The sequence below is a fragment of the Manacus vitellinus genome, unplaced genomic scaffold (assembly GCF_001715985.3).
Source record: "Manacus vitellinus isolate BGI_N305 unplaced genomic scaffold, ASM171598v3 scaffold_8_pilon, whole genome shotgun sequence".
Lineage (NCBI taxonomy): Eukaryota > Metazoa > Chordata > Aves > Passeriformes > Pipridae > Manacus > Manacus vitellinus.
Genome location: NW_021940864.1, coordinates 9516552 through 9543371, shown reverse-complemented (window position 1 = coordinate 9543371; position 26820 = coordinate 9516552). Strand labels below are relative to the sequence as shown.

At 38.9% G+C, this 26820-nt stretch overlaps 1 protein-coding gene across 6 annotated transcripts in view; it reads left to right on the top strand.

The window, feature by feature from the left end:
• Positions 1 to 139: 139 nt before the first annotated feature.
• Positions 140 to 26820, top strand: part of RPS6KC1 (ribosomal protein S6 kinase C1) — an 82988-nt gene continuing 56307 nt past the window's right edge. For 3 of the 6 annotated variants that reach the window (XM_018085218.2, XM_018085217.1, XM_018085216.2), the window contains exons 1-6: positions 1062 to 1168; positions 4584 to 4704; positions 12405 to 12520; positions 14491 to 14584; positions 17898 to 17957; positions 18785 to 19147. In XM_018085218.2, coding sequence (XP_017940707.1) covers positions 1085 to 1168; positions 4584 to 4704; positions 12405 to 12520; positions 14491 to 14584; positions 17898 to 17957; positions 18785 to 19147 — 838 coding nt within the window. In that variant the 5' untranslated portion in view covers positions 1062 to 1084. Of the gene's footprint in view, positions 173 to 1061; positions 1169 to 4583; positions 4705 to 8936; positions 8993 to 12404; positions 12521 to 14490; positions 14585 to 17897; positions 17958 to 18784; positions 19148 to 26820 lie in introns of those variants that run through there. The other 3 variants (XM_029965054.1, XM_008932936.3, XM_029965053.1) reach the window with 2 other exon arrangements.

Below are 26820 nucleotides of genomic sequence, written 5' to 3'. Positions count from 1 at the left end.
CTGAATGTGCAGGAACATGCAGCTGTTTGCCTTTTTCCAGATTTTTCTCTTCAGCAACAAATCATTATATGTTACTCTTTAACTTTCAAACCGAAAATCTAATTGCTTATTTTTTTTTGTTTGTTTTGCTTTTCAGATTGTTTCAAGAAAAAATCCAGAGGATGTCCAGGAGGTAACAGTTTAAACTTGCGCAAATGTCTTTATGTATCACACTATGCCTTTTGAAACATCTTTGATGTAATTTAGCAGTTTCTGTGTGTTTTGTCATTGTAATTGAGCGAACAGTTTTCGTATGTTTTCCGTTTGTCTTCAGCTCTCATAGTTGAAAACAGTAGCTGCTGTAACATGTTGCATTTTATCCCTCAGTGATGAATCGTGACTTGAAACAAAGTCTTAGGGAGTAAAGTGTCTTTTGATGACAAAACTGCTTTGATAACTTTGCAAGCTCTTTTCTCGGGGCTGGAATTGGCAAATTGATGGTTACTTAACTCCTACTGGTAAAATTAGAGATCAGTCCACAATTCAAGTCTTAGGTCTCAGCTGTAGGTACTTTTTTCCTCTTTAACCACTTCACTGAAAAGCCTACACCATTACTGTCTATTAGTGAAGAGTGAAAACGGAGGAGCATAGGAGTAGTTGAGAGAAATTAGACTGCAAGTCATACATTATGCCTATATCTCTGAGTCTCCTTTAGTATTTTTCCACTGATATGCTTTGATAAAACTTTAAAATTGCTTACACTTTGCCTCTTCTGGAAAGTCTATGAATAAGGATCTGCGGTATTCTTGTGCCTCTTAAATGCCTCAAAAGTCTGTCACAGAAGCCATTTATTGATACAAAAAAGTTCATCGTGTGTGTGGGTTGTGAATTTTTTTTTTTTTTTTTTTAGATTAAGAATCTTTTTTTTCCCCCCTCTTGATTTTTTTATCTGGAGTAATGACTTGACGTGGATACTATTACACTATGTACATGCAAAATCTTCCTTCAAAAGCACAACTTTATGGCTTTTCAGACATTGTGTAACTTATGCATATGTTTGATTTGTGGTGCAGTCTCTTACTACAGTTGAGGAGAACCTGCATAGATGATGAAAGAAGAGTTCATAAATGAATTCATTGCATCTCTCTGTGTGGTCAAACATGAGTTATTGATTAGTGGCTTGGCAGAGGTGAGAATTGGCTAATAGACCTAACATGCCTTTATTGCATCCTTTTTTGAAATCTCGAGAATCAGACAAGCATGAGCATTCCTGCTTTTTGCAATTTTTTTAATGTCTAGAAGATTAAAATAACCTATCAGAATCAGAGATGATCATGGATCTAGTTTTAGAGCTTCATTACTGTAGTTTGTAGCTTGATGTTCACCTTTTCCAGGAAGACTTCTGAATTGAACCTACCCATGAGCACATTCTGCCATTACCTAAATCTTCATTTGTGAGGAAAAACACTTTATAGCAGCTGTTGATGAGCCCATTCATCAGAAAAATACATTGTAAGTGTCTTTCAGCTAGAGTATTGCATGAATGTATGTTAAGGAGTTTTGACACAGTAGCAAAACCATATCTTTTAGTTATTGCTTTGGTCTGTGGCTGTAGGTGAGCCACGCAGAGTTCCATGTTAGACAGTAAGAGGACATAAATATGCTATGAACCTGTTGATGGTTGTCCTTTTCCACCCTTCATTGTACCAAATTAATGATTCTGCTTGTGGCAGCATGTGGGGTGATTCTGTTATAAGCAAGCATCTGAAAATAATGAGTTATTAAAAAGAATATCCTAGATGGTAGTTGCCATAAGGGTGGATTGTAGTCAGAAAACTCCATAAATTGGGAGCTTTTCTGTTGTAGGGGCCTCTTATGATAAAAATAGAATTGTGGGCAGCCTTCAAAAGAAAAAGAATATGCCCCTAACCTACTCCCACTGGAAATAAATTTACCTCAGTTTTCCAGGATTAGAAATTTAATAGATAATTTTGTGCACACAACCACTCCATTGCTTTAGGATCTGTGTCATGCAACCCCCTTCTCACACCCAGATAGGACCACATAGCTGTGCCTGCCTCCTCATTCAGAAGTCTCTGTCACTGCTGTGATGTTAATACATACATTACATATGTACAACTGCACATAAGTCTGTGTGCTGTGACCTCAGCTCTACTTGCCAGTTTTCCATCACATCTTTTAGCTACCTTTTGGGACACAAGCCTTTACCACAGCATCTCTCCCACTGCAGCCAATTACAATTCAATAGAATCCCTGCTGTTGTTGTTGGGACAGGAAGGACGATAACCTTGTAAGGGCTTCCTTCTCAAAAGGATGAAAGAAATTAGCGTGGAGTTTTGTGTGAGGAGTTATTAGATACAGAAAGGCTGGCATGCTGAAGTTTAATTGCCTTGTTTCTGGGGACTGATGGTGGCAACATGGCATGTAAGGCGATTGCAGCTAGGGTAGTCTGGTGGGTTTTTTCCCCTTTTTAATCAGGGAGGAGAAAGGCTTGTTCATTGTGGAACAGACGAGTTGCATGAGTTAATAAGATGCACTGGCTCTAGCCATGACAAGCACCTTATTGCGTTACAAGTGTAACATATGTTTTATGATATACTTGCTGTGCTTAGTTGGGCCTCGAAGTACAATGTGTCCTTCCTCAAAATCTGTTTTCTAATGAGTGTGGTAGAGTGGGAACTGCTAACTTTGCTGAGCCACATGTGTGCAGAGGCATGTTTTCCATGAGCTTGGGAAAGGTTTTAGGATGACCTTGACTGCTTTTTGCTATGCAAGTTACTTATGGATATTTATTTTTTTCCTCTTGACTCTTGGGTGATCGTTTGCAGCATGAAAAATGATGCTTTTTCAGTAGAGCAGAATCTCATGCTTTTATTTTCTGGCAGCTTTTCACGTTGTCCCCAAATATTGACAATACAGTTACTTAATGTTTAAAGAATTCACCATCTTAAGCAATTTTACTTGCTATACGTACACTGCTCAAGAAGTGCTAATCATCCACTTTCTAGATATTGGATTAGATAGAAGTACATAATTGAAAAATTATTGTTTCTGATAGCAAAATGACTAGCAGGCCTTCTTGAGAGTCCCCCGTTTGTTGAACTTCACCAAGTACCAGTTATAGTTAAGTCCTGAACATGCGTGCCAATAACTGAGTCTGAATCAGAACTACTAGTTTCAGTATAGCTGAGTTGATAAGGTGGATAGAGTGTCACCATACTAACACTTTGCATATCCACTGTTAATAGTCATCTTGCCCCATATCTGCATTGTTCTGTAGGTAGGGCTTGCCTCTGCTGAAACTTGGAAGGCCTCTGATCTTAGTGTTTAAAAATAATCCCCAAACAAACCCCCTCCAAAACACCAACAAAACAACAACAAAAATGTGCTAAATCTAAATGTTTTACTTAGCTTTAACTCTGGTTTGCTTGAAAGAAGTACCTTTTCAATTATGATTGCTCGTGAGAGGTCAGCCTGTTAAATCATTCAGAAATATTTGGAATATTTTAAATTGTGGTTAGTTGTATTAAGCTAATTGGGATATTTGAGTGATGCAACAGGGGAATCAACTGCTGAATGCATTGCAGTTTCTCTCTCTTTTTTTTTTTTCATTCTGTTCTACTTTACATTACTGTTGAGGTTTATTATGATGGCTTAGTGAGTCTGACCAAAAACAAGATCAAGATATAAAATATCTTTGTTAATTTTTTTTTCATCTTGGTAGCAAACCAGTTAGCAGTCAAGCATAAATTTTGTTGTTTAGTTCTTTCCTTGGCTTGATTTTCCTATTGGGTTCTCCTTCCTTGAATGGAAAGAATAGAAAGAATGGAATGGAAGAATGATAAGGTAGATACCTGACTGAGATACCTTGGAAGAATGATAAGGTAGATACCTTACCTACTAGATAAGGATAGATCAGGAAAACCTGGTATAATGAACCAATGCTGTCTTAACATTCCTAAAGTTGGAGATTTTGTCCATATTACAAAAGGAATATATTCTTTTTTGATCAACGTTACTACTAATAAACCATTTAAAATGGGGGCTTGCATTTACATCTACATTTTACATACGCAATTTAAGAGCTGTTTTGTAGTCCTGGGTGCTTAATGTGCTGTCCTTAAGAATCCCTTACTGGTATTGATTTCTCTTCACTCGTTTCCTCTTTTGTTGTTGTGTCTCTTCCCCCCACCTGCAGCTGCGCCAAGCACAGCTTGCTGTTGAATGTTGGACAGTGCAACACTCCTATTCAGCATTTTTTCCTCTCTTACTGGTTCCCTATGTAGATCTGGATCTCAGTGTGACCGAAGCAGTGCTGCCTTTGGCCTCTCTTGTTTCTTTTTTTTCAGCTTTGCCTTAATGTTTTTTCTATGCACTGTAGTGTTGTTGCTAAAATGCGGGTTGGGGACAGATAATGACCATTTTTTTTATGCCTGTTACAGCTGACAATTCAGATTGTGTGTGTTTGTTAAACAAATTTGCTCAAGTTGGTGCTGTGATATGATTAAATAGGTATATTTGTGGTGTGATGCAATGGGAACAATGAACCTCACTAATACTTCTCTCCCCTTTCTCTGCTTCAGATAGTCGTTTGGAAGAGATACAGTGACTTTAAGAAACTGCACAAAGATCTCTGGCAAATCCATAAAAACCTATGCAGACATACAGAACTCTTTCCACCTTTTGCCAAAGCAATAGTATTTGGTAAGCATAATTTCTCCCTGACCTGCTGAAATTCTTTGATAACTCAGTATCTATAAATACATCTTGTTTTGCAGCTGGATGGGAAATTTTCCATATGCTTTTGCTACCCAACTTACTTGTAGGTGTGTTGGTATCACCACTTGATACTTTTATTTATTTTTGTAACAGAGATATTTGTGTTCTTGCCTCCATGTTAGACATAGTAGCCGAGATATCTTTACAAGGTACATTCCCTGTTTTCAGGAGAATAAAGTCTGTATTAGCTTTGTGAACAATGAACAAAGTTTTTCATATATGAGCTGTCTGATTTTTAGTGATGAGTTACAGTAAAGTATCAAGTGCTTGTTACAGAAAAAGATTTTTATTTTAGGAATTGGAGTGCAATTGTCAGTTTTATCTAGATAGATTTTTGAGATCAGTTTTACGTATACCAGTTATATATTTCACCAAAACCTGTGGATTGTGACTCTACAGGAGAAACAAGTGACAAAAAGGAATTAGATCTTACAGGTCTTAACTTAATCCTGATGTATATGTTCTCATGAATGAGCTACGTGTGGATTTCCAGTGAAATAGTGTGACTCCATATAGAATTCCACCTTACCACACTTTTTTCAGTGGTGCTGTGTTTATAAAAGAAACTTTTTTAGTGTGTGTTCTTTGTGTTCAGCACAAACTGGTGCTGTTTTTTTTTTTGTTGGTGTACGTATATATCACACAACATCCTTTGGGTTTTTAAGCATTTTTCAATGGTTTTTTTTATGTGTTTGGCATATTTAGCATCTCTTTTGATGCACCTACTGAACACTTCGTGAGTGTTTCTGAAGCATTTCTGAGGTGTTGCTACTGTCTGGAATGGGTTTTGTGCTTCTTGGTGTGCCTCTACTGCCTGCTTTCCAGCCTTTCCCCCCAGGCATTTAAAAGTTGTTTTTTCTTCTTAATTTATGGTGTCCGGTAAGTGTTTGACATTTCTTTACATGCATCTATCATGTCGCGTTTGGTTTGGTTTTGGGTAAGCTTTTTGGTTTCTAAAGTGCTTTTGGGGTTGCTATAGCATTTCCATGGTACTTATGAGTTGTTTTAGTCTGTTTTGGTTTTTTTTTAAGCACCCAGCCTGTGGTGGTTGTGATATTTGTTGTTGTTGTTGTTGTTTTTGTTGGTTTTTTGTTTTTTTTTTTTCTTTTTTCTTTTTGCATATTTTTAAGCATCTAGCATATTTGGTGTTTTTTTGGCAAACATCTACCATGTACTCTCTTTGTCGAGATTTTTGGTGTAAATTTTGTGCTTTTTTTTTGGCATGGTTTTTGGTTCCTAATGCATCGCTGCAGCATTTTTATGTGGGCTTTTTTGTTTTTTTTTTTTTTTGTCCAACATTTCTTAGGTGTAGCTTTTTTTCATGCATATACTGCAGGTTTTTAAGCATTTTTCATCATTTTTTAACAAGTCCAGCATGTTTGACATTTTTTTTTGCCTTACATCTACCGTGTGCTTTGCAAGCGGTTTTGAGGCATTTCGAATGGGTTTGGTGATCCTTTAGAGTTTGTTGGGTTTGGGGTTTTTTGAGGGGGTGGTTTTAGGTGTGGCTTGGTTCCTAGGGCATGGCTATGATGTTATTTCTGTCCTGGATTTCTTGGGTGGTTTTTTTAGCATACATGTACTGTATGATTTTTCAGTGCATTTTTAAGTTATAAGGTGGGACTTTTTTGTGTGTCCAGTATATTTAGTGGTTTTTTTAGCATGCATTTGCCATGCGCCTTTTGTCATGGGCATTTTAATGGGTTTTTAATCTTTGGACATCTGTTTGGCATTTTTTTTTTTGCGTGAGTCTACCACATGCTCCCTTTTTTTTTTAAATGTCATTTTTGGCAAGGTTTTCAGTTTCTAAGATGTTTTAGGGTAGGCTTTTGGGTTAAGACCTCTTCATATTGTTTACAAGTTGGTTTAGTGTGGTGGTGTGTTCTTTTTTGTTGTTGTTGTTTGTTTTTATTTTTTATTTTTTTATTTTAATTAGCATTCAGCCTGTGTTTATGGCTTTTCTATGCACCTTGTGTGCTGTTTAGTGCCCAGCCTGTTTGACATTTTTTTGAATGCATCTACCATGTGCTGTATTTTCAGCAAAGTTTCTGGTCTGGGTGTTGCATGATTTTTTTGGTGTGGGTTTTGGTTCTTTCAGCATTGTCACTGCATGTTTGGCTTGACTGTGATGGTGTTCTGAGGGTCCAGCATGTTTGGCATCTTTTGGCATGAATTTTAATTTCCCATGTGCTCCTTTTTTGTCCCCCCCTTTAGGTTTTTGCACCTTTTTTTTGAATGTTTTTGGTTTCTCAGGCATTGCTGCAGTGTTGTTTTCCATTGTCATTTTGTTTCTAATGTGTTTGAAATGTACAGCACACTTCAGCATGGGGTTGGCTTTTTTTATTTTTTTGCCTCCTGCTGCCACTTGCTTTTTTGTGATTTCTTCCCATATTTTTTTAGCATTTTTAGTGTTCAGCACGTTTGGCATTTTTTGGCACACATCTAGTGCATCCTTTTGTATGTATTTGCACATTTTCAATGATTTGGGCCTGTTTTTGTTGCTATTGTCATACATGCTTTTGTATGTTTTGATGCGTGTCGCACATTTTAGCAACCAGGCAGTGTTTGGTGTGTTTTGACACGTATCTAGTGCTGATTTTTGCAGGTTTTTTGTCTGTAACATATTTTAGCAGTGTTAAGCATGCATCTAGAGCGTATTTTCCCACATTTTCTCTGTGTCTCACATTGGTATATTTTATTATCCAGCATGTGTTTCACATTTTTTGGCATGTATCTATTGCATCATGTTTTTTCATGTTTTTCCTTTTGTAATGATTTTAGAGTGTTTTAGTGTCTGGTATGCTTTTGGCAGTTTTTTGCATGCTTTCAGCACAAGCTTTTGGGCACCCTAGCATTTTTTTTGGGTTTTCTGTATTTTTATTTTTTAAATTTTTGTTGAGTGATGATTTTTTATTTTTTTAATTTTCTCCTCTTTGTGTGTGTTATGCTTCTTGGTGTGGTTTTTTTTGTTGCTGTTGTTTGGTTAGAATTTTTTTGCTATTTGCTATTACTTTGGAATAATCAAGCCTGCCTGTTTGGACAGTGCCAAACTCAGGTTGTTTAGTCAGCCTTTTTTCCACCACTTTATGTGACAGTACTGTAATACTGCCACTATCTACTCATCCTGTTTTGCTGGCTCTTTGCCTTGAGTAATGGAGAAACTATATGAAACTCCCCTGGAGGCCAAACCTCAGTCTGGAAAGCACAAATTTTCCTTTTGATGCTTCAGGACCAAAACTGCCACAGACATGTTATTTTTGAGAGAGAGGGGTAAAAAGAAAATCAAGGTGGAAGAAGGTATCGGCTTCTAATATCTTGAATAATTTTAAATTGCCATAAATGCAAATTAGCTGTTTTTATAGTAGCTCTGTAAGCAAGGACAGAACTGAGTGAAATCCTTTCTAAAAAACATCCTTCTTCTATTGTATTTAGTGAACAAAAGTGACTGCAGTGTGCATGGTGAGAGAAGGAAATCCACAGAAATATTCAATTCAGTTATTTATAAAAAAGCTCTTTGAAATTAAACAAAACAGACCTCACTACATTTGGATGAAACTGAGCCACAGAAGAATACAGGAAAGTGGAGATAATGTAAAAATGAATTTTAAATGATAGCTGGAAGGAACAGAACTGTCTGACTCTTCAGTTTAAGAATTATTTTTCAATTTACAGTGTAAAATTTTACCTTTACAGCATAAAATTTTTCCTTCCATCTCACTTCTACACATAGTAACTGCCGCATGATTTATTTTAGTTTAAAGCATTCGTGCTCCGAAAAGTCCTAGTATTTTTTTCTACTAGAGGAAAAATATAATTTTAGTAGATTTCGAGGTTTTGACAAACTTGTTTTCAGTCTTGTTCATTAGTGGTGAGCTGCAAGGTCCATCTGTCTTAAGATCTTTTGTTTCCAAGCTGCATTGAGGGAGCATTTCTGCAGTGTTTCTTCCCTGTGGTGATGTTACATTTGTTGCAATTTTTAAACTAGTTACTAATTAGAAGTGCCAGTAGTTGCTGGCAACCGGTTGGTTTTTTATTTTTTTTGGATACCTGTGCTTTAAATAATGCACCTACATATTGTTTTGCAGAGAGTGCACTTTACAAAATGAGCATTGGTGGTTCTGACAGTTGTACTACTTACCTGTAGTAGAAGTGTTGAACCTGAGCAGCATCTCCAGCGTTCGGAGTTTCAGGAGACGGTGTGGAGAACTGAGATGTATTTAAAAACAAATGTGTTGTGCTGTGCTTCCATATTTCCTGCAACTAAAGACTTGCCACATCTGCAGAACTGAGCTCTGTTGCATGCTTTACACCTCAGCTGTTAATACGAATGCAAGTGTGTGTATTTTTTATGCTGTTGCAATAGAGCCGCTTGCGTCAAAGCAGGAAACTTGTTATGGATGTGACAAAGAAATCACCTGACTTTTTCTGTACTTCACTTGAACCTTTTCTATCCATCTTATGGGAAAAAACCCAGTGGCCTTGATCTTGGAAGTCTAAAATGTCCTAACAGATCCAGTTGTTAAAATTATACCTATTTCTGTGACATGATTAGTGTCCTACCCTAACACGCATCAACATAATTTCTTCGGTACTTTCAAACTACCTTTTTTGTTGTTGTTGGACACTGTAAGTATTCCCACATGTTAACTATACATGGGATTTTACCAAAATATGGATAAATCTGTGTTCATCATGTCTCTTATCTAACAACTGCCGAAGTGTACTCTAGTATAAAAAAACCCTACAGCCCCCAGCCCTGCCAAAAAAGAAACAAACCCTCCGTCAGATATTGCTTCTGTGAGTCAGAAAGTCGATGTACATTAAAGTAGCATATTTAAGAACTTGGTGTCATGTACAATAGGAAGTCTTCTGAGAAACTAACTGAAACATGAACACAAACCTTGCCAGGTATTTTGTTGTTCAAGTCTGCTCCACAGAATTAATTGTGGATTCTCTTTACAGGAATTTACATTTGGCTTTCATGTATATAAGAAGTTTTGAATGGATCATCACTGGAGGAATAGCAGAACTGTGCTATTGCACGTGTTGCTTGCTAAAATTGTAGCTGCCACTTCTTAAAAACCCTGGAAAGACATAGTCCTATAATGAAGTTTACATGTGTCTGAGAGATGTAAAGAATAGCAGAAATAATGTGGATTTAGATGAAGGATGACTTTTTTTTGAAGAGTCATGCTATGTAAGCGTCTTTGAACATCTCATTGAGAAGGGTGATAATGAAAGTATTGAGCAATACAGGAAAGTATGAAAAAAGGAAGAGGGGGAAGGACTTAGGCAGGGTTGCCTGGGAATTAAACTGCCGGCAAGATGGCAGCTAGTCTGTGAACTGAACCAGTACTGAATTATGCTCTTCCTTCCCCCAAGGTCCTCTAGTTCTATAAGTAGTTGTCCTGATGGTGTATCATGATGCTGCAGGGCTGGAAAATGTGACAGTGAGTGATGTTTCAACAGCTCTGTTCAAACATGTATTTTTATTTTCTTTTTTAGCTCAGCTTCCTAAGAAACTAAGACTTGTGTAACTGTGCTCTCAGAACGGAGAACCTCTTACTCATGTGGCTAATATCAGCTAAATCTGAGAGTGAAGGTGGTTGCAAATGTAATTATATTTCTGCAAAGTCTGTGAAACAGCAACTGAGTAAGAAGAGAGCATATGCTTTGGTGCTGGTGAAGGCCAGGCAGGCTCGGCTCATACCTGTAGGTTTGTAGCTGCCTGGCAATAGGGGAACACACACTGGTTAGCCTGGCAGTGCTGATCCTGGTGTGTCCTATCTGGGGCCCAGTGGGAGTACTGAGAAGACATGGATAAGAAAAATTAGTTTTTGTTGGGTTTGATGATAACTTGGAACAGGGAGAGATTTTTGGTAAATGAGGAAACATATCTTACAGAATTACTTTCTTGCAAAAGTTATTTGTTTCTGGTATTGTTGCATGTTTACTTCTTCACGATTGATTTTGTATTGCATTATAAGTGTTCGTGTTATTTTGTAGATTCATTTAACTGGCCCATGCTGCTGTGCTTTGCTGAGAGAAGTTGGTTGGGTTTTTTTTTTTTGATGTCCAATTTTGCATGGAATGAACCAAGAGCCCTAATGCACCCTCAGTGTTGCTCTGAAGACACAGGAAGTTTGATGAGCAGTTTAATAAAGCCTGATTTCAGTGTTGCCACTCAGTGTGGTAGCATTGCTTTTGCCTTCTTTCTGCTTGCTTGTTGCTCACTCTTTTGTACAGCTGATCATGTTTGTGCAGCTGAAACGGCAGGGTGAGCAAGGTACAGAACCAATCAAGCTGAAAATTAGCTCAATGATGTCTTTTCTTTTCTTTCATGGAAAAAATAAACCCCAAAAGCTTTGTTTGTGATCTTGTGAGTATGTGTGTGTCTTTTTGGTTTTATTTTCTTTTTTCTGGTACCGCATGGGCAGGAGCTATTTACTTGAAGAATTTCTGGAAAGAATCCTGCTTTGATACTTTCTTCTGGGATTATTTTTTTGCTTGCTCTAAGTATAAATGAATTTTGCTTTTGTATTCAATGTTTCTTTTGTCCTCTTCAAAGGTTAATGCCACAGAGCTGTCACAGGTGGTTCTTATTTTTCTGGTCATGCTGTTATAGCAATACTGTTTCTTGCACTTGTCTTCCCAGTCCTTTTTTTCCCTCTGTATAGCGGTTCCAATATCTGTTCTATTCTCCTTCAATTATTACTGTTAACCTCTGCCCTTTTTCTTTTGTAAACTTGTAACTATTTCAACAACAAAGTGATGTTGATATAAAAAGCTAAAATAAGTTATGTGCAATTGTGAAGGATGTGAATGTAAGGTAGCAATCCAAGGGTTTTCTCCTGAGAAGCAAATCTCTTCAGGTGAACTGTGGGATTGTTTTTTAAGTATGTTTTTTCTAATTGGAATGTTTTGGGTGCTGGGTAGGGAAAAAGGAAGGCTCATACATTTTAGTAAATGAGCTGCTTTCCGGCTCTGTTTACCTCTTGAATCCAGAGGGAGATGAAGATTCTGTCTGCATGGAACTACTTCAGAGGAAGGCTTCAGTGCCTGGTGGCAGGGCTTCACCATCTCCCTTACACTTTGTCTCCTCCATAAATGGCACCTTGGAATTGATGATCTGTTTGGGGGCTTTTAGTAATACTTTGTTTACTATCTGCTCATATTGTGCACTGTTCTTGAGAATATGTGAAGATTGCTCAGCTCCTTACAGGATTTGGGCCGTAATCAAGGCTGACACTGACTGGCATATTGTCAAATTGTGCATGTATCATTTATTGTTAGATAACACTGGACATCCGTTAGTGTCTCTTGGCTAATCAAGAGTGTTGCCTCACATATTCTTACGATGAGAGGGCGAAGGATTCTTGTCGTAGCTGCCAGCTTTCATCATCCGAGTGGATTGCAGAAGACGGGACTCTAGGGACAATTGAGAATAGGAAGTTTGAAGATTTGCTATATTCTCCTGAAGCATTGGAGTGACTTTCATAGACTCAGGGCATTGTCTCCAGAAGGTTGCTTTTGTCTCGTTTGTTTTTTTCTTTTCCGTTGTAGTTATTATTGCAAAATAAATGTGGAGTTATTTCTAAAACTGTCAATCTGTGTGTCTCTTCCAGGGCGATTTGATGAGACTGTGATTGAAGAAAGAAGGCAATGTGCTGAAGATCTGTTGCAGTTTTCTGCCAATATCCCTGCTCTCTATAACAGCAAACAGCTGGAAGAGTTTTTTAAGGTTGGTTAGCATTTGCAGAAGTATTTGCTTCTTACCGATGTAAATAAAATATAGTGCTGATTCTGTTTTACTTTATAAACTGGGTGAGAGTGAGCTGAACTGACATGCTTTGTGAAGGGACTGGGGGTTTTCCGTTCACTCTAGAAATGTGGCTTTAAAAAAAACCCCATGCCACACCCCTACAAGGTGGAAAGTTTTACAGGAACTTCAGGTGAAGGGATTCAAAATTTATTTTTTCATTAAATGATGAGCAAAACTTGTGATGATGAATCTAGGTGTTCAGTAGGGAAGTAATAAAATATTGTCATGGTTTCTGTATTTTAAGTAGGTGTTTATAGTTTCAAACTAAAGGAACGAAGACTGTTTAGACTGTTTCCATATGGTCTCTTATGGACTCAGGTCCATGACAACAAATTTTGCATATAACTAGTCCAACGTGCTGCATGTACAATGTCATGAAAACCACTCTCCATAACGTATCTAACAATACATTGATATGGACTTCCTCTTTATTACAGCTGAAGCAGTTTGTTTTCAATAGTTCCTTCAAACCTCTTTATTTTCAGTAGCTTAGTCTAACATTCTGCAAACTCATAAGCGTAAATTTACATGTAACAATAATAGTAACTCCCTGGAATTAAGGAAATACTCATCTGGCTGAGATGGGACTTAAACGTATGAATGTGTTAAGTATATTTAAAGGATACATATGCAAAAGCAAAATTACACTGAGGCTTAAAATTCTCATTTTCATGATGAAGTTATTGCAGAGTTCTTTGTAATACTTAAAATAATTTTCTTTAAGCATTAGTGGCAACAATAAGTGGGAGACTGGGTTAGAATATTTTACTTTTTGGTTAATTTTCACTTGCATTTTTTCAGTTCTTTGAAAATACTTCTGTGTTTTTGGGTACCTTTTCAGAGCTCTCTTCCGCCCCTTTGCTTAATAAAAGTATTACTTTTAGCCTCCCAATGGACCTTTCCTGACTTTGCAAGGAAATGAATAAAACTAGAAAAACGTTAACTTTTTTAGGAACAACTATGTCTACAAGGGGAATTATGCAAATGTAATAATTGAGGCTCATTTGTTAGCTGATGTAGTGTTATGCTTTCCTGTAGGAGAGCCTTGGGTTTTGATCAGCTCAGCCCGTGTCCTTTAGCTCTGTTCATGGGTGATTTTTGTTCGTTTTCAGATTTTTTTGCAAATAGCTGTGGAGAGAGAGAACTTGGACAATAAATTTTTAGAAACAACTAAAGGGAGTGCTGTGTGTATCAAAAGAATGAACTGGCTAGGTTGAAAATGTGCTGGGCTAGTTCAAGACAGATTAGCAGTGTCCGTATGTAACACAGCCTTGAAAATGGTGCAGTTTCTGTTAAAGTTCCATGGAAAGTGTGCACCCAAGATTTGAAGCAGAAATTTAAAAAACCCCATGTATGTGGTTTCTAGTGCAAGTAATTGTTCCTGTTATTACTTCACTTGTCCTTGATTCCTTTCAGGCTTGAGAGGGAATAATGTGTCTTGGTATCTTTGTCCAGTCGTGACTATGACTGAACTCAAGACAGTGGGTCATGGGTGGGACATGAGTCTGACAGGCAAACAGTCCTGTGTGAGGGACCTGCTGAGCTTAGGAGCACCACTGAATGGCACAGACTATAAGTGACACAGGACAGCAGGAACATGATTGTTCTCTTCCTGTTAGATTTGAGTGTGCAGGCAGACCTGCTGCAGAACTCTGAAGTTGCAGTGGGCTAACAATTTAGATCAGTAGGCAGCCTGTGGGAACCAAACATGACCTAACTAAAAGTCCTTGTTTAATTTTACAGGCTTATATAGTTTATTTAAATGCATTAACTCTAAAGTAACAGAGCATTCACTGGTTAGGAAATTTAATTTTGACTATCACTTCTATATAATGAGAATTTCCATAGAGCACAGCAGCTAAATAATTCCTTTCCCTCTTCCTTTTCAGGGTGGAGAGGTGCATGATGGCTCTGAACTGATTGGTCCTGTTGAGCCTCTTTCTGACTCTGTGACTGACAATCTGTCTGACTGCAGCTCTGAAGGTTTGCTTTCTTCTCTCATGTGTCCTTACAGTGTGCTCTGTTTTAAAGCAGCTCGTAAATGACAAGTGCCATATTTGTTTATGGAGTGCTGCTGTCCAGTTTATGTTTGCTTGGTATGGCAGATATGTCAGAGCTGGGATTAATGAAAGAGAGCTTGGGATCAGCAGAGCTCTGTCTGCACCTCTGGAAGTTTGCTTCTAAAGATGTACATGCTGGCTTGGATCCCACATGTAGAGTAATTTTAGTGGCACTTCACCTGCACTAAATAATAGTATAGCTGTAAGGAAGGGTCAGTCAGCCCAAATAAATATTGTACCGGGGCTTCTTGCCTGCCTCTGGAGGCTGTGCTGGCTTAAACTTCTCTGTGTACCATGCAATCTTTCAGATATTTATGTGTTCCTGAGTTACACTTGGTCCTTGTGATTTCTAAGAAATTCTTCTCCAGTCCTTAGGTTTTCCATTGGAATTGTTTTGCACTCGTGTATAAATACACATTATTATAGAAACACTCGTTATGCTTATATGAGAGGGGATTTTTTCTTAACTATTAAATGTCCTCTGGTTTTTCTGACGTAGAACTTGCTTTGATAAAAAAATGCTTGAATAATGAAAACTGCTTGTGTTTTCTAATAGTGGTAATAGTGGTTGTTTCTTTTTTCCTTGAGGTTGTTTGACTTGCCACTGGGATCTCTCTGTGTCAACAACTTTGTGCTCAGTTGTACAATATATTATATATGAGAAGTGAGCTTTGCATTTTATTTTGTAGTATTTTCTATGATGTTTATGAACTAATGTTCTCACGATATTTCATTCTGTGAAGGGAAAGGCATAGAGCTGTTTAATTACAGAGGATAGTTATGATAAATACCACTAACTAGTTTTAAAGGGGCATGATTTCTGTGAAATTTAAAATTCTGACAATGCACTCATGTTGCACTGTGCCTTATAAAAGAAAAAGTGCTTCTATAAGTGCTTAATGTGAATGTTTCTATTCTTTATTCACAAGGGCATCATTTTTAGAAGAAGAAAATCACTTCCTTTATGTGAGATTAAATACTGAAAAGAAAAAATGCTGTAAAGTAGAAAAATTCTTTGATACCTTTCTGAATCTGCTGGAGTGCTTTTACGGGATACTTGCAACGACCATGAGCACAGGACTTCAAGATGCTGAATGAGACTTTTGTGGAGTTATATTTTCTAAAAACCTATGTGTCGTCCAGCTCATTTCTTCTTATGTTTGAAACCAGATTTTGGAGGGGGGGGAGAGCCGGGGACAGAAGGAAACATCTGTCTTTAAGGCCTCTAGATGGCAGTGGTGGCAGTGGCAATACTCTGCCTTGAGTCTCCTCCCTGCCTCTCCTCAGGGCTTCCTGCCTGCGTCTGATTTTTCCCCCAGTCTGATTATGGTAGTTAACTGTGACTGGTTCACTGTGCTATGTTTTGTGAGCGTTCAAGGGCCTCCACGTGGGCACTGCTCCTTCAGGCTGTTGTACTGAGAAGTATCAGACCCAGTTCCCAACAGGTGCTGCTGTTTGCTTTTAAGGGTGGGTCGTGTTTTCTCTCTTTTATCTGTTCTTTTCAGACAAAGTTATTTTTGAAGCAGGTGTGCACATTAATGGTAGGAGATGCAAACTGACAGTAGCAGTAGCAGTTAGCAGTTAGCTTCATCGGGAAGCTAATTTCTCTTTTTATTTTTAACCCCCTCCTTTTTTTTACCATGTATACATTATCTTCCCAGAAGTAAGCCTGTGCAGTTCAGACCCTTCTTGCTCCATGAGCTGACTGGAAGCCCCATGACTGTGGTTGTGTGGTGCCAGATCTGGGCTCTAAACCTGACCTTAAGAAAAGTTTATTAGCTCAGGCTCTGTGCCATACTAGCTGTGTTTGGACAGCTTTTGGTCAGGTTGGCTACAAGAGAAGAGCAAATGTAGTTTTGTGTGGCCTGTAGGGAAGGGAACTTGAGTCTGTGTGAAATTTGCTGTGTGGATGGATTCTAATTCATCTAGTCTGGGTGGCCAGAACAACATTCCCACAAACCCCAGCTTTTCCATTCATGCTCTCTATTTGCACCCTTTATCCACCAATCAGCTCTGCTTCTACCACTTAATTCCTCTAAGTGTAATTGAATTCGAAGTCCTCCACACCCGAGTTTTGTTGCTGTCCCTAAATTGAGCAGGTGAAGGGGCCCATTATTATTACCCTAGTTAATGTATCCTGTCTTCCTCCAACATTTCTGTTGGGAGTTTTCCTTCTTCCTTGCCAGATTTGGGGCTACACAGGCAGTTTTCTTCTCTGGATGGACACTTCACTTTATGTCCCTTCCATGAGAAGATCAGGAGCATTGTCTTCTGTGTGCCTTGTCCCCTCCTCTCAAGTAGTCTTGGGTCACTAAGTATGACTGTCCCTTGCTTTTCAGACAAAGAGTGGCTGGTAGTTTGTTCTCCTTCACGTCTGTTTCCTCTCACTCAAAGATACTGCTGGCTTTTAGAAAAGCAGTATTTCTACAGTGCCTTCTTACTCCTCTTCCATAAATTGTAAATTCCCTATAACTCTACATTTGCAAAATGAACAAGAAAGTGTTAGTTGCCTTCGAGTCAGCTTCTTGCTGCTGCCACATACTTTTTGAATATAAATCAGAACATGTTACCTGGAAATGTGGACAAACTCTTCACTCAATAATATGGGAGAAAACAGACACCAGGTTTTAGCTTAGAATTTACTTTCTCTATGTGTACAGATAGCTAAATGTCTTGACCTCGTTGCCTGTTTTATTGCCTCAGTGGGCACATGTGCCAAGTGATAAAACAAACTGCTACTTGATATCCAGGTGGCACTGCCAAATTCGTGGGTAGCTCGGTATGTCTCATGCAGGGTACTGTTCTGGAACGACATACTTGACACTGAAAGCTGACTTCTTTTTTTTTCCGTGGTGTGTAGATCCCAGCCTTGGAGGCTCTCCTCTTTAAGGTCTCCTTAGCTGTAAATCATCAGGGCAGTGAGAGATAGGGATTATGATCCTACTGCTGTTGAAATTAGGTGAGTTGGTAGGTTTGAATTGCCCCCCCAAGCAAACACACGTGTTTTGTTTTTAAAATTGCGGAAGCAGTGAGAAATGGCAAATCTAATACCACTGTCACAATTTTAATGGTGTGTTACCAAATGGGTATCTCTGATAGCCAGTCAAAAAGCAGGTTCATATTATGTACTTTTACCTGTAGGAGGGTTGTGCTCTTACATTTTGATGGCAAGTGCACGTGTAATCTGCTCTACCAAAGGATGTCAGAAACATTTTTGTCGTTCTTGTTCTTTTCAGTTCGGAAGGATTTAAGTGGGCTCGACGACGTGACACTTACGAGCCAATCGGAATGTGGAGGTGAGATCTAGAAGTTGTTTCTGTTACATTTGTGGAATTTAAGTAGGCCTAATTGAAAGTCATAATTGAGTGAATGCTTTTTGTGGATGATAATCCTTATGGAATGAAATGGTGTGTGTGTAAAATATCTTTGTTGCCTTTTATTCCCAAGTAACCTTGCAAAATTCCTGTGGTTTAGTTACTGAAGGTCAGCTTGCAGCAAAGATATACTGACTTGTAGCAAATGTAAAATTAAATGTGTTACCTCAGATTTCAGTGAAAGAGGTGTTACCTAATTCCTTTTACCACGTGTCAGCAATGAAAGAAGGCTGTGTGTGTTAGATGGGAGTTAAGAGTACTGTATGATACGTAAGCTGACACTAACTGTGTTAATTCAGACTCCTAATTTACTGTTTTTGGATGCTTCCCCTTGCTGATTTAAACAGTATGTTGGGATTTCTTGCAACAGTAATTTGGCTCCTGCTGATTGACTTTTCTAATAGCACTCACACAGAAAGAGTTAGTTTTGTAATTTTCTGAAGCCCAGTGGTGAACTGGCTTTGAAAGTTTAAGCTGGGTGTTAGATGTTGGTCTCTTCATTCTCAGCACTAAATTCAAGACCCCTTGCTCTGCAGAGTTTGTAGTTAATTTTAAAAAGCATGTTTCTATAGGTACTAAAAGCTTTTTAAGACAGAAAGCTGTCTTAAACAGGCAGGGAGTTTCTGGGCACGGTCTCAGGAAGCTGCATGAATGAAAAAAAAGCTAAACCTTTGGAAGGGATAAAGAATTTTGAAGGTTCCTAAGGTATATGAGAGATCTAAAGTAATGGATGCCTTTCTGACTTTTAGGCTTCTCCAGTGACAGCGACCTGATCTCTCTGACAGTCGATGTAGATTCTCTTGCTGAGTTAGATGATGGAATGGCATCCAACCAAAGTTCTCCCAGTAGAGCTGTTGGCCTTTGCGTTACTTCTGAACCCCCAGCACAGAGCACACTGGCACCTGAGCAGGAGTGGAGCAAACCCGAAGGAGAGAGGGAAAGCCATAGTTTGTTTACTGGAAGCTTAAAACCCAAGCCGGGCAAACAAGATTACTTGGAGAAAGCAGGCGAGTTAATAAAACTGGCCTTGAAGAAGGAGGAGGAAGAAGATTATGAAACTGCCTTAAGCTTTTATAGAAAGGGGGTTGATCTGCTTCTGGAAGGTGTTCAAGGTATGGATCTTCCCATTATGTTTGTCTTATCTTTGGCTGTGTGTATTTGTTTATGGCATTTCCTTAGTTAACATCAGCTTACTGTGTTGCAAAGAGGTGATATGAAATGCAGAATGATGTGTGCTTGGCTTTCATGTACTTGATAGCTGTGTGCATATAAGAGAGGGAAATCTTTCTCTCTAAGACTGAATAGTAATTTAGGGTCTCATCTTGCAAGTGCCAAATATCTCCTCTTTTAAAATTGCAACACAACCTTTGACTTGCAGGTAGGTAGCGAAGTGCTTTGCTCCTGCCTCTTTCCTTTTTATTACCTAGGCATTAATTAATATGTGGCACTTGCAGCGCTGTTGAAACATTATTTAATTTACATGGTTAAGTGAGGATTAATTATCCCCATTTTATGCATGGGGAGAGGCAGACTCAGGTTAGCTTCCTAATCACAACAGGATTAGAATTACTCTTCGCTCACAGCATCTTGTTTTTTCCACTAAACTGTTCTCCTTTTCTAGCTAAAGGATGCATACAAACTTACATACCTGCATTACTAGAGGAGAACAGGATTTTTTCTTTATTAAAAGACTGGCACATTAGTATGTGTGCAAAAGCTGTTGTTAACAGACAGATGCAACTACATGCAGGTTTCTGTGTAGTCTCCTTGTAGCTTGTCAGTGAGGGAGCAATTTTTTTCCCTTCCTTCTCTAGTTCTTGAGAATCTAAAGTGATAACCTCATATATTTGCATTTTGTCCAACAATTGCTTAAGACTATAAAGCACAGGAAAATATTTGTTCTTTCCTGGAGTGAATTCAGGGTCTGTGTATTGTGCTTCTGTCCCACACAGATCAAATGAGTAAGATTAGAATTGTGGCTTTGTTTGACAGCACACAGCACAGATGCATTATGCTGCTCCAGATCTGAACTTAAATGTTAATGTACCAAAGCACACACAAGCAGAAGCCTTTGCTGCATCTTGGTGTGATGCACAGCAGTGATCCAGGCCTTCTGAACAGTTCTAGGAATGGAAGTTACCTGCTGAGCTGATTTAATGGGTTCTGGCAAAAAATAATTTACAGGTTACTGATGAGAACTAGAAGTGTGGGCCAAGATATGTGCATAGCCTTTGCTTAAAGTGTCTTACACTTTTTGGCAAATGTAAATCCACCTCTTTCTTTTCAAGTCTCAGTGATGTCAGTAGGGTTGCTGCTTTGCTGCTTGTTGTGGCTTTTCAATAGCATCCTGTCTTTTCTTGCCTGTGTTGTCAAAATGCTTTTCATTCTTGATGTTGAATGTGCTGGCAATCCTTCTGTTGGAGAGCCCAGCTATTCTTTCTTTGCCAATGTACTTTTTCATAGACCTGTTACGGTCTTCTGAAGGATATCCTGTTTTGTCATAATCAGTTCTGTCTTCCTGCCATGATGCAAGGCTGCCATGATGCAGTTTTGAACCGACACTTCAAATTTCAACTTCAAAAGCTTCTTTATTAAACAGTTTCAAACTGTTAGGGCATGAACCCAAGTCAGACTATCGTACGTCCCTTTTGCTGTGGTAACTGTTGTGCATACTTGGGTTGTGGCAGTGGTTAAACAGATTGGCTTTGAATCTCTGGTAATCGTTATGGTAATATGTTTACCTTGAAGATGTGAAAGGCTTTTCTTGCATGTATTATAGGTCTCTTGCCCAACTGATGCATATTAACATGTTAAACCAGAGTGGGTTGAGCTTCTTACTTGCATTTCCCAGAATTTCCTCCAAGAACTTTTGCTTTTTTGCTGCAGAGTAGCCACTCATCCAACTTCCTCAGATGACTGTTAACCCTTTTCTCTCACCCACTGGTATCCATGCTTTTCAGGCTAGGAAGAAATTCAGGATGTCTTAGGAAAGTGTAATATTCTGCTCTGTTTTCTTGATGCCACTCAAATAGTACAGGCGTTATTAATAAATATTTAGTGGTATTTGTGCATGTATGTAGATGTTCCTGATGGATGAAGAGACATGTAGGCAGCACCTACAACTTTTCCTTTGCAGTCCCTGACATTCATCTGTAAAGCACAGAAGAGGGAATAATGGCAATAAGTTGCTTTTTAACTGGCATCTTATCCCTTGTGAACAAAATTGTGCACAGGCTAGATCCTAGCAGTTAGCTCTTCTTTTTCATTTCTCTGTGTTAACCTTCATGGCTGTGAAGGTGGAAAGCAAATGAATGTTCATCCTCTGCTGGACACTTGCACTAAATTTGGGTAAATCCAGCTCATTTTGTGTCCTGTTCTCCTTGGAGCTTCTGCAAGCTGGCAGGGAGACAGTGATGCCCTCTTTATCATGACAGGGCTGATTCAAATACCTTCCTAAAAATATATGCCTTCTCAGGATCTATGAGGACAGTAAAAAAAAAACAACCTCAAAAGACACACAAAACTTTTTAATGTAGCTACTTTGTGAAGGCACTACGTTTAGCATTGATATGTGAATATTCACTTTATGTTGCAATAAAAAACGACAAACCCGTAATGTAATCAGTTATTTAAACACCCCTGGTTATGTATTTCATATGGATAATAACATGCTCCTTCCAGAGATAAGGATGGTGCAATTATTACACAATGCTTCTGGTCTTCTGCCGTTGATTATTTTCAAGCTATTTTGTCTAAATAAGTATTAGTAACAGCTGAAAGTGAAACAGAGTGTTCATACATACTTAGACCCGTGTAAAGTGTCACTGCTTTTCGGTGTGCAGCCATAGCAGAATGTGTGGCCTGTGGAATGGGCTGCAGGTGGCTTTTTGCGCTGAAAACGGTAATACAGATTTTTGCCACGTGGTGGCACCAAGGAAATAGGAATTGACACGGAAGAATTGGAATCAGGGAAATGCAACCAGCCCGCGGAGTGGTGTGGGTGAAGGAACATCACCCATCCTCTGGTTTTGGAACTTTGAGTTTGAAACACTGCATTACCTCAGAAATGTAATACCTCTGTAAGCTGGTGAGATGTATCCAAAAATTGAGCTCCTTTAGGCTTGGTACAAAGTCTACTTCTCAAGGCTGTCTCATCAAAATCGTGTTCGAGTAAGTTTCTGACTGCAAGTTTATAGACCTCTGTTGTTTGTTTTGAAGTAGGTGGCTTCTGTAAAGGCAGTTGGAGCACACTTGAACCTGTTATGTTCCTGATGACTTTCCAACTCTCTGAGCTGATGGCACTAATGCTGGATGAGGCAGGTGTCACCAAAGAAACGGCCATCTTCGCTTTGTTTTCAGCTGTGTGCACATGCTCTCAGAAGCATGGTAGTGTTAATTATCCTGCGCAAGGTACATATGTATTTTCATTGTTGTGTGCAGAGTTTGGGAGCTTTTGGAAGACAGGTCTGTAAAGGTTGTGTAGGATGGTTAAACAATTCTCCAGGAGCTGAAACCGCCTAGAATTCAAATTTTCAGCCTTTTTAAGCATACCAAGTATACTAGGTGATAGAAACTTTGGCTCACAATTACAGCTGTTCCTTTGTTTTGTTAGCATGTCAGAGCACTTTGAGGTCAATGCATTGCTTCAGGCCTAGTGATGGAAAAAAATGCACTAATCAATAGCAAGCCACCAACTTCTAGGCTGGAAGTTAGCTGTGTTTTATGCAAAGTAGTGCTTTCCCTGACTTTGGTGTAGGGCATAGTTTTCATTAGGACAAAAACAGATCATGAGGCTGAAATTGTGGAAAGAATTTTTTGTAATAAAGGAGGGAGTCCTATTTATATAAATTGCTCCTCTTTTTCAACTTCAACTATTCTTCAGTTATATCCATTATGGATCTGTGAGAAACACAAAATTAATTCTGTTGCTTATTGCTAGGTTTCAATACCTTCAGGCACCTGATGAAGCAACAATGCTGCACAATATGGTCAGTCTAATTCGTGTAGAAAAGTACAGGATCTCTTCCAGGTGGTTTAGAAAGCGAATATGTTCGTTGCTGGTCCATCCATATTGCTCATTAACATCCGAAGGGAGATGATCCATTTACTCTCTCAGAGTTTTGGAATGTTTGTTTTCACATGTGTAGCAGCTGTGGCTGGGCAGAACGAATATTTATTTGGTTTAGACAGCATGAACCTTGTTGCATGAAGTATGTGATTCCTCTTGAGTCACAGCAGCCACAAACTGTATTCCAGGTATCTGTGTTTTGTGTTAGGTATCTACAACTTCTAAATCAGCTGCTAGTGCCTTTGAAAGCAGACTGTGAATGTCAGTTTTTCACTGCTCTGTGCTATTTTAATGTTTATCCAGTAAACAGAGCTGGAACAAAAATTACACAAATTACTGGAACCTTGCTAAAATGACTTTGACTTTTAACCCAGAAATGCATATACAATGAAATGCTGGGAATACTTTGGACAACTAGATGATATTTTTGGATATACTGAAAACAAACCAACTTGTGTCTAATTACTGGGATTATGATGGGCTATGATTTGAACTTGTGATGGAGCCAGGGATGCAAACAGGAGCATGCTTGACAGAATGCCAAGAAGACAGTACTTTATGAAAAGGGAAACAGCCATGGCATTCCACCAGCGTGTTTCTGGCTTCCTTTACTTGTTTGTTGAATGACACTTATGAAGACAACTTCTGTTACCACACAGTAGCTATTTTAAATTCTTTTCACTCGTTAAGTTCTCTGAGTAGTGTTTCTCATTGATAGTAACAATCTCTTAGACACTTCATGAGCTATCCACTAGATGTGCCTGACTGGAGCAACATCTTTAAGGAAACAACAGACCTGTTTTTTGAGAAGGTGCACTGGGGTGTGAGCTGATTGTCTGCAGGGAAACCCTGAACGTTGTGCTGGACCTCACAGGGCAAGATTGGTGACAGGTTGACTGATGGAACTGTAGTTCTCCCCTGCCTGATCTCAGACCTCTGTGCTCCTGTGGTATATCATCGCTTGCCTTATTTGCTGTTGTAGTTTTATACTTCCACTGAGGCTGGAACCAGTCAAGTTCCTGCCCTGGTTCCTACCTGAGGAGCCTGAAAACCATCTCTGTTTCCTGCTATTGGACTGTGGGGATGCTGTAGGGCTATTTGGGTCAGCTTTTTAAGCAACCATACAAAGTGCTCCCTCTCTCCTAGTGCTTCTTGAAATCACAGCTGCTGCTTCAGAAGAAAGGTTTGTGAGAGGACTTGTGTGTTGATAAGCAGCTAGATTAGGAATGGATGTTGGAAATATTGTGGTTGGTGAAAAAAAGAACCATCTTATCCCAGTGTGCTGCCAGTGATGCTGAAACACATATTATTATGGGCTATGAGCTGTGCATAACTGTGTTGTCTTCCAAGCCCATTGCAGACCATACAGAGCTTTAGACAAGGTTAGTCTTGTAGAATCCATTACTGACCCTGAGATTAGCTCAGTTGGTTGAAGCATGGTGCTAATAACACCAAGGTTGTGGGTTTGATCCCCATATGGGCCATTCACTTAAGAGTTTGACTCGATTTGGTTACTGTATATATGCAACCAGATTCAGCTATGTAAATACTTAAGACAAAGTTCCACTTCAATTGCAAGACCTCTCTGCACCAAGAGGCTGATAAAGGTCTGAGGTTAAATACCTGCTGCACAGCTTAGAGCCTTGCAATAAACGTAAAGGTGAACTGTAGCAATACCTATAAGCCAACATGTGTAGGGTCTGATGCAGAGATGACTCTGAATGGGGTTGCTTAGCATGTGGCTGTTAAAGAATTAATTAATATGTGACCATATGAGCCTTAGAAATCTGTTTTCTTCTGTCTTCTGGGGCACACAACTAGCTGCATTGGCTTGGTATTCATCTGACCTTTCCAAGATTTCTGAATCTGTCCTCATAGCAGAGTACCTTGCCAGGTTGCTGCTTATTCCTGGCCTCTTTGACAGACATCTCTTCCTGCCTGCACAGCCTTTTGTCTCAGCTGTTGTTAGCCAGCACTTAGCTGCAAAGTGCATTAATCTTTTTTTGACTGTTGCTGTGTGGAGTTTCTACCTCCCATCAGAAGACCTAGTAGGGTTGACACACTTCTTCCAGCACATAGTGGAGACAGAACAGACTGATCTGGGTTACAGAGCCGCTTCTGTCCTCAGGTGAGGAAATTGAAGTCCCTGGCTGCAGAATTAAATGCCTCAGACAGCGTAGGTGAATTAAGGCAAATTACTAGCTGGAACAGAAAAATTGCATAGGTATGTTTAAGGGCATGATGCTGTATGATAATCAGTGCTCTGATTCCTCCCCCCAAACAGTTCTTGTATATACAGCTTCTCTCTTTTCACGTCCTCCTTTTCTCTTTTTCTGTCCTCTTTCTCTCTTTACTCTTCCAGTATCTTAAAATAGCCCCTCTAGCTTCAGAGCTGCATAGAAGAACTAGTATAGGTTTGATCTCTACAAGGCCTGCCGCTGGCTCTTCTGTTTTAGAGATTTTTGTGATTGCTCAGGGAAAGATACCATTTCCCATAGTAGTATATAAAAGTACATATGAATTGTATTTAATACATAAGTATGAGAACTATTAGACTGTCAGGATTTATGAATCTCATAATTGGTTTTTCATCTGCCTTTTTCTTTTTTCCCTCCCTGCAATACTTTATTCTTCAAACTGTTCTTACTTGTAGGTATCTCTGTGCCTGGGTTCCCTCTGCTCTGAAGCAAGGAATGTTTGTGGCTGTAATTCATATTTGAACTTGTCCTTTTAGTTAAGAAGGAAGAGTACAGAGAACTTGGAAACTTCTTCTCTTCTGTGGTGGTGGCCTGAGCAACTTCTTTCCTTGCTCTGTCAGTGCTTTCTTCCTGTTCCTGTGGTGCTTGCGCTGAAGGACCTGCTGATACTGTCACCATAGTGTTTTTTCATCTGTTCTAGAATGCCATGGCTTGTCCTTCTGTCTTGCAATGCTTACAGGGTTTTTTTTCCCTTCTTACATAGTTCAACAGAAAAATGTTCAAGGATATTTCTCATATTAAGTCTTACTTTGGTGAAACACCTTGCTGTTGAAGACTTCTAGTTTTAGTAGATAGGTGGGAAGTTAAGCTTTGCCTCCCTGAAATAATGTGTGCTGGGTGACTGTTCATTTTATTTTTTTTCCAGTTAGTCACACAAGCACATGAAAAGCTGCCACCACCTTGTGGATTTAACATGAGGGTTTCTCTATAAGCAGATGTTTGTTGTTTAGCATTTCTGGAAAATTACAGTTCTTATTATCTGGAGTGTTACTGACTCCTGCTTTATTGGCCACTCAAACACATTTCACCCACACCATTCTTCTATGTAGTCTTAACTTTGGCATAAATGCCAACTTTTTTTTTTTCCCCGGAGAAATGTTTACTTAGAAATGTTTACCTAGACATTTACATGACAGGTATGTAGCCACAGGTTTTCTACAAGATGCAGAACTTGTAACTTCATAGGAAATGCAGATCTGAAAGTGTCTTAATCAACCTGCAGTGAAGACAATGTATATAAGATATAGACATAATAGTTATGAGCACACTGGAAAGCTGGAAGAAGAATTTGTAGGTGCTCTCTCACTGTCACAAATTTGTGCTTCAGCATGAGAGGTTTAACTTTTAAGTGGCTTTTCTTTTTGGTTGATAGAGTACAGTACTGTTCTGAATCTTCAAAAAATAAGAAAATGGTTCTGATAAGTGTGTTGCATTTTAATAAATTTTGGCTCTCTCAAAA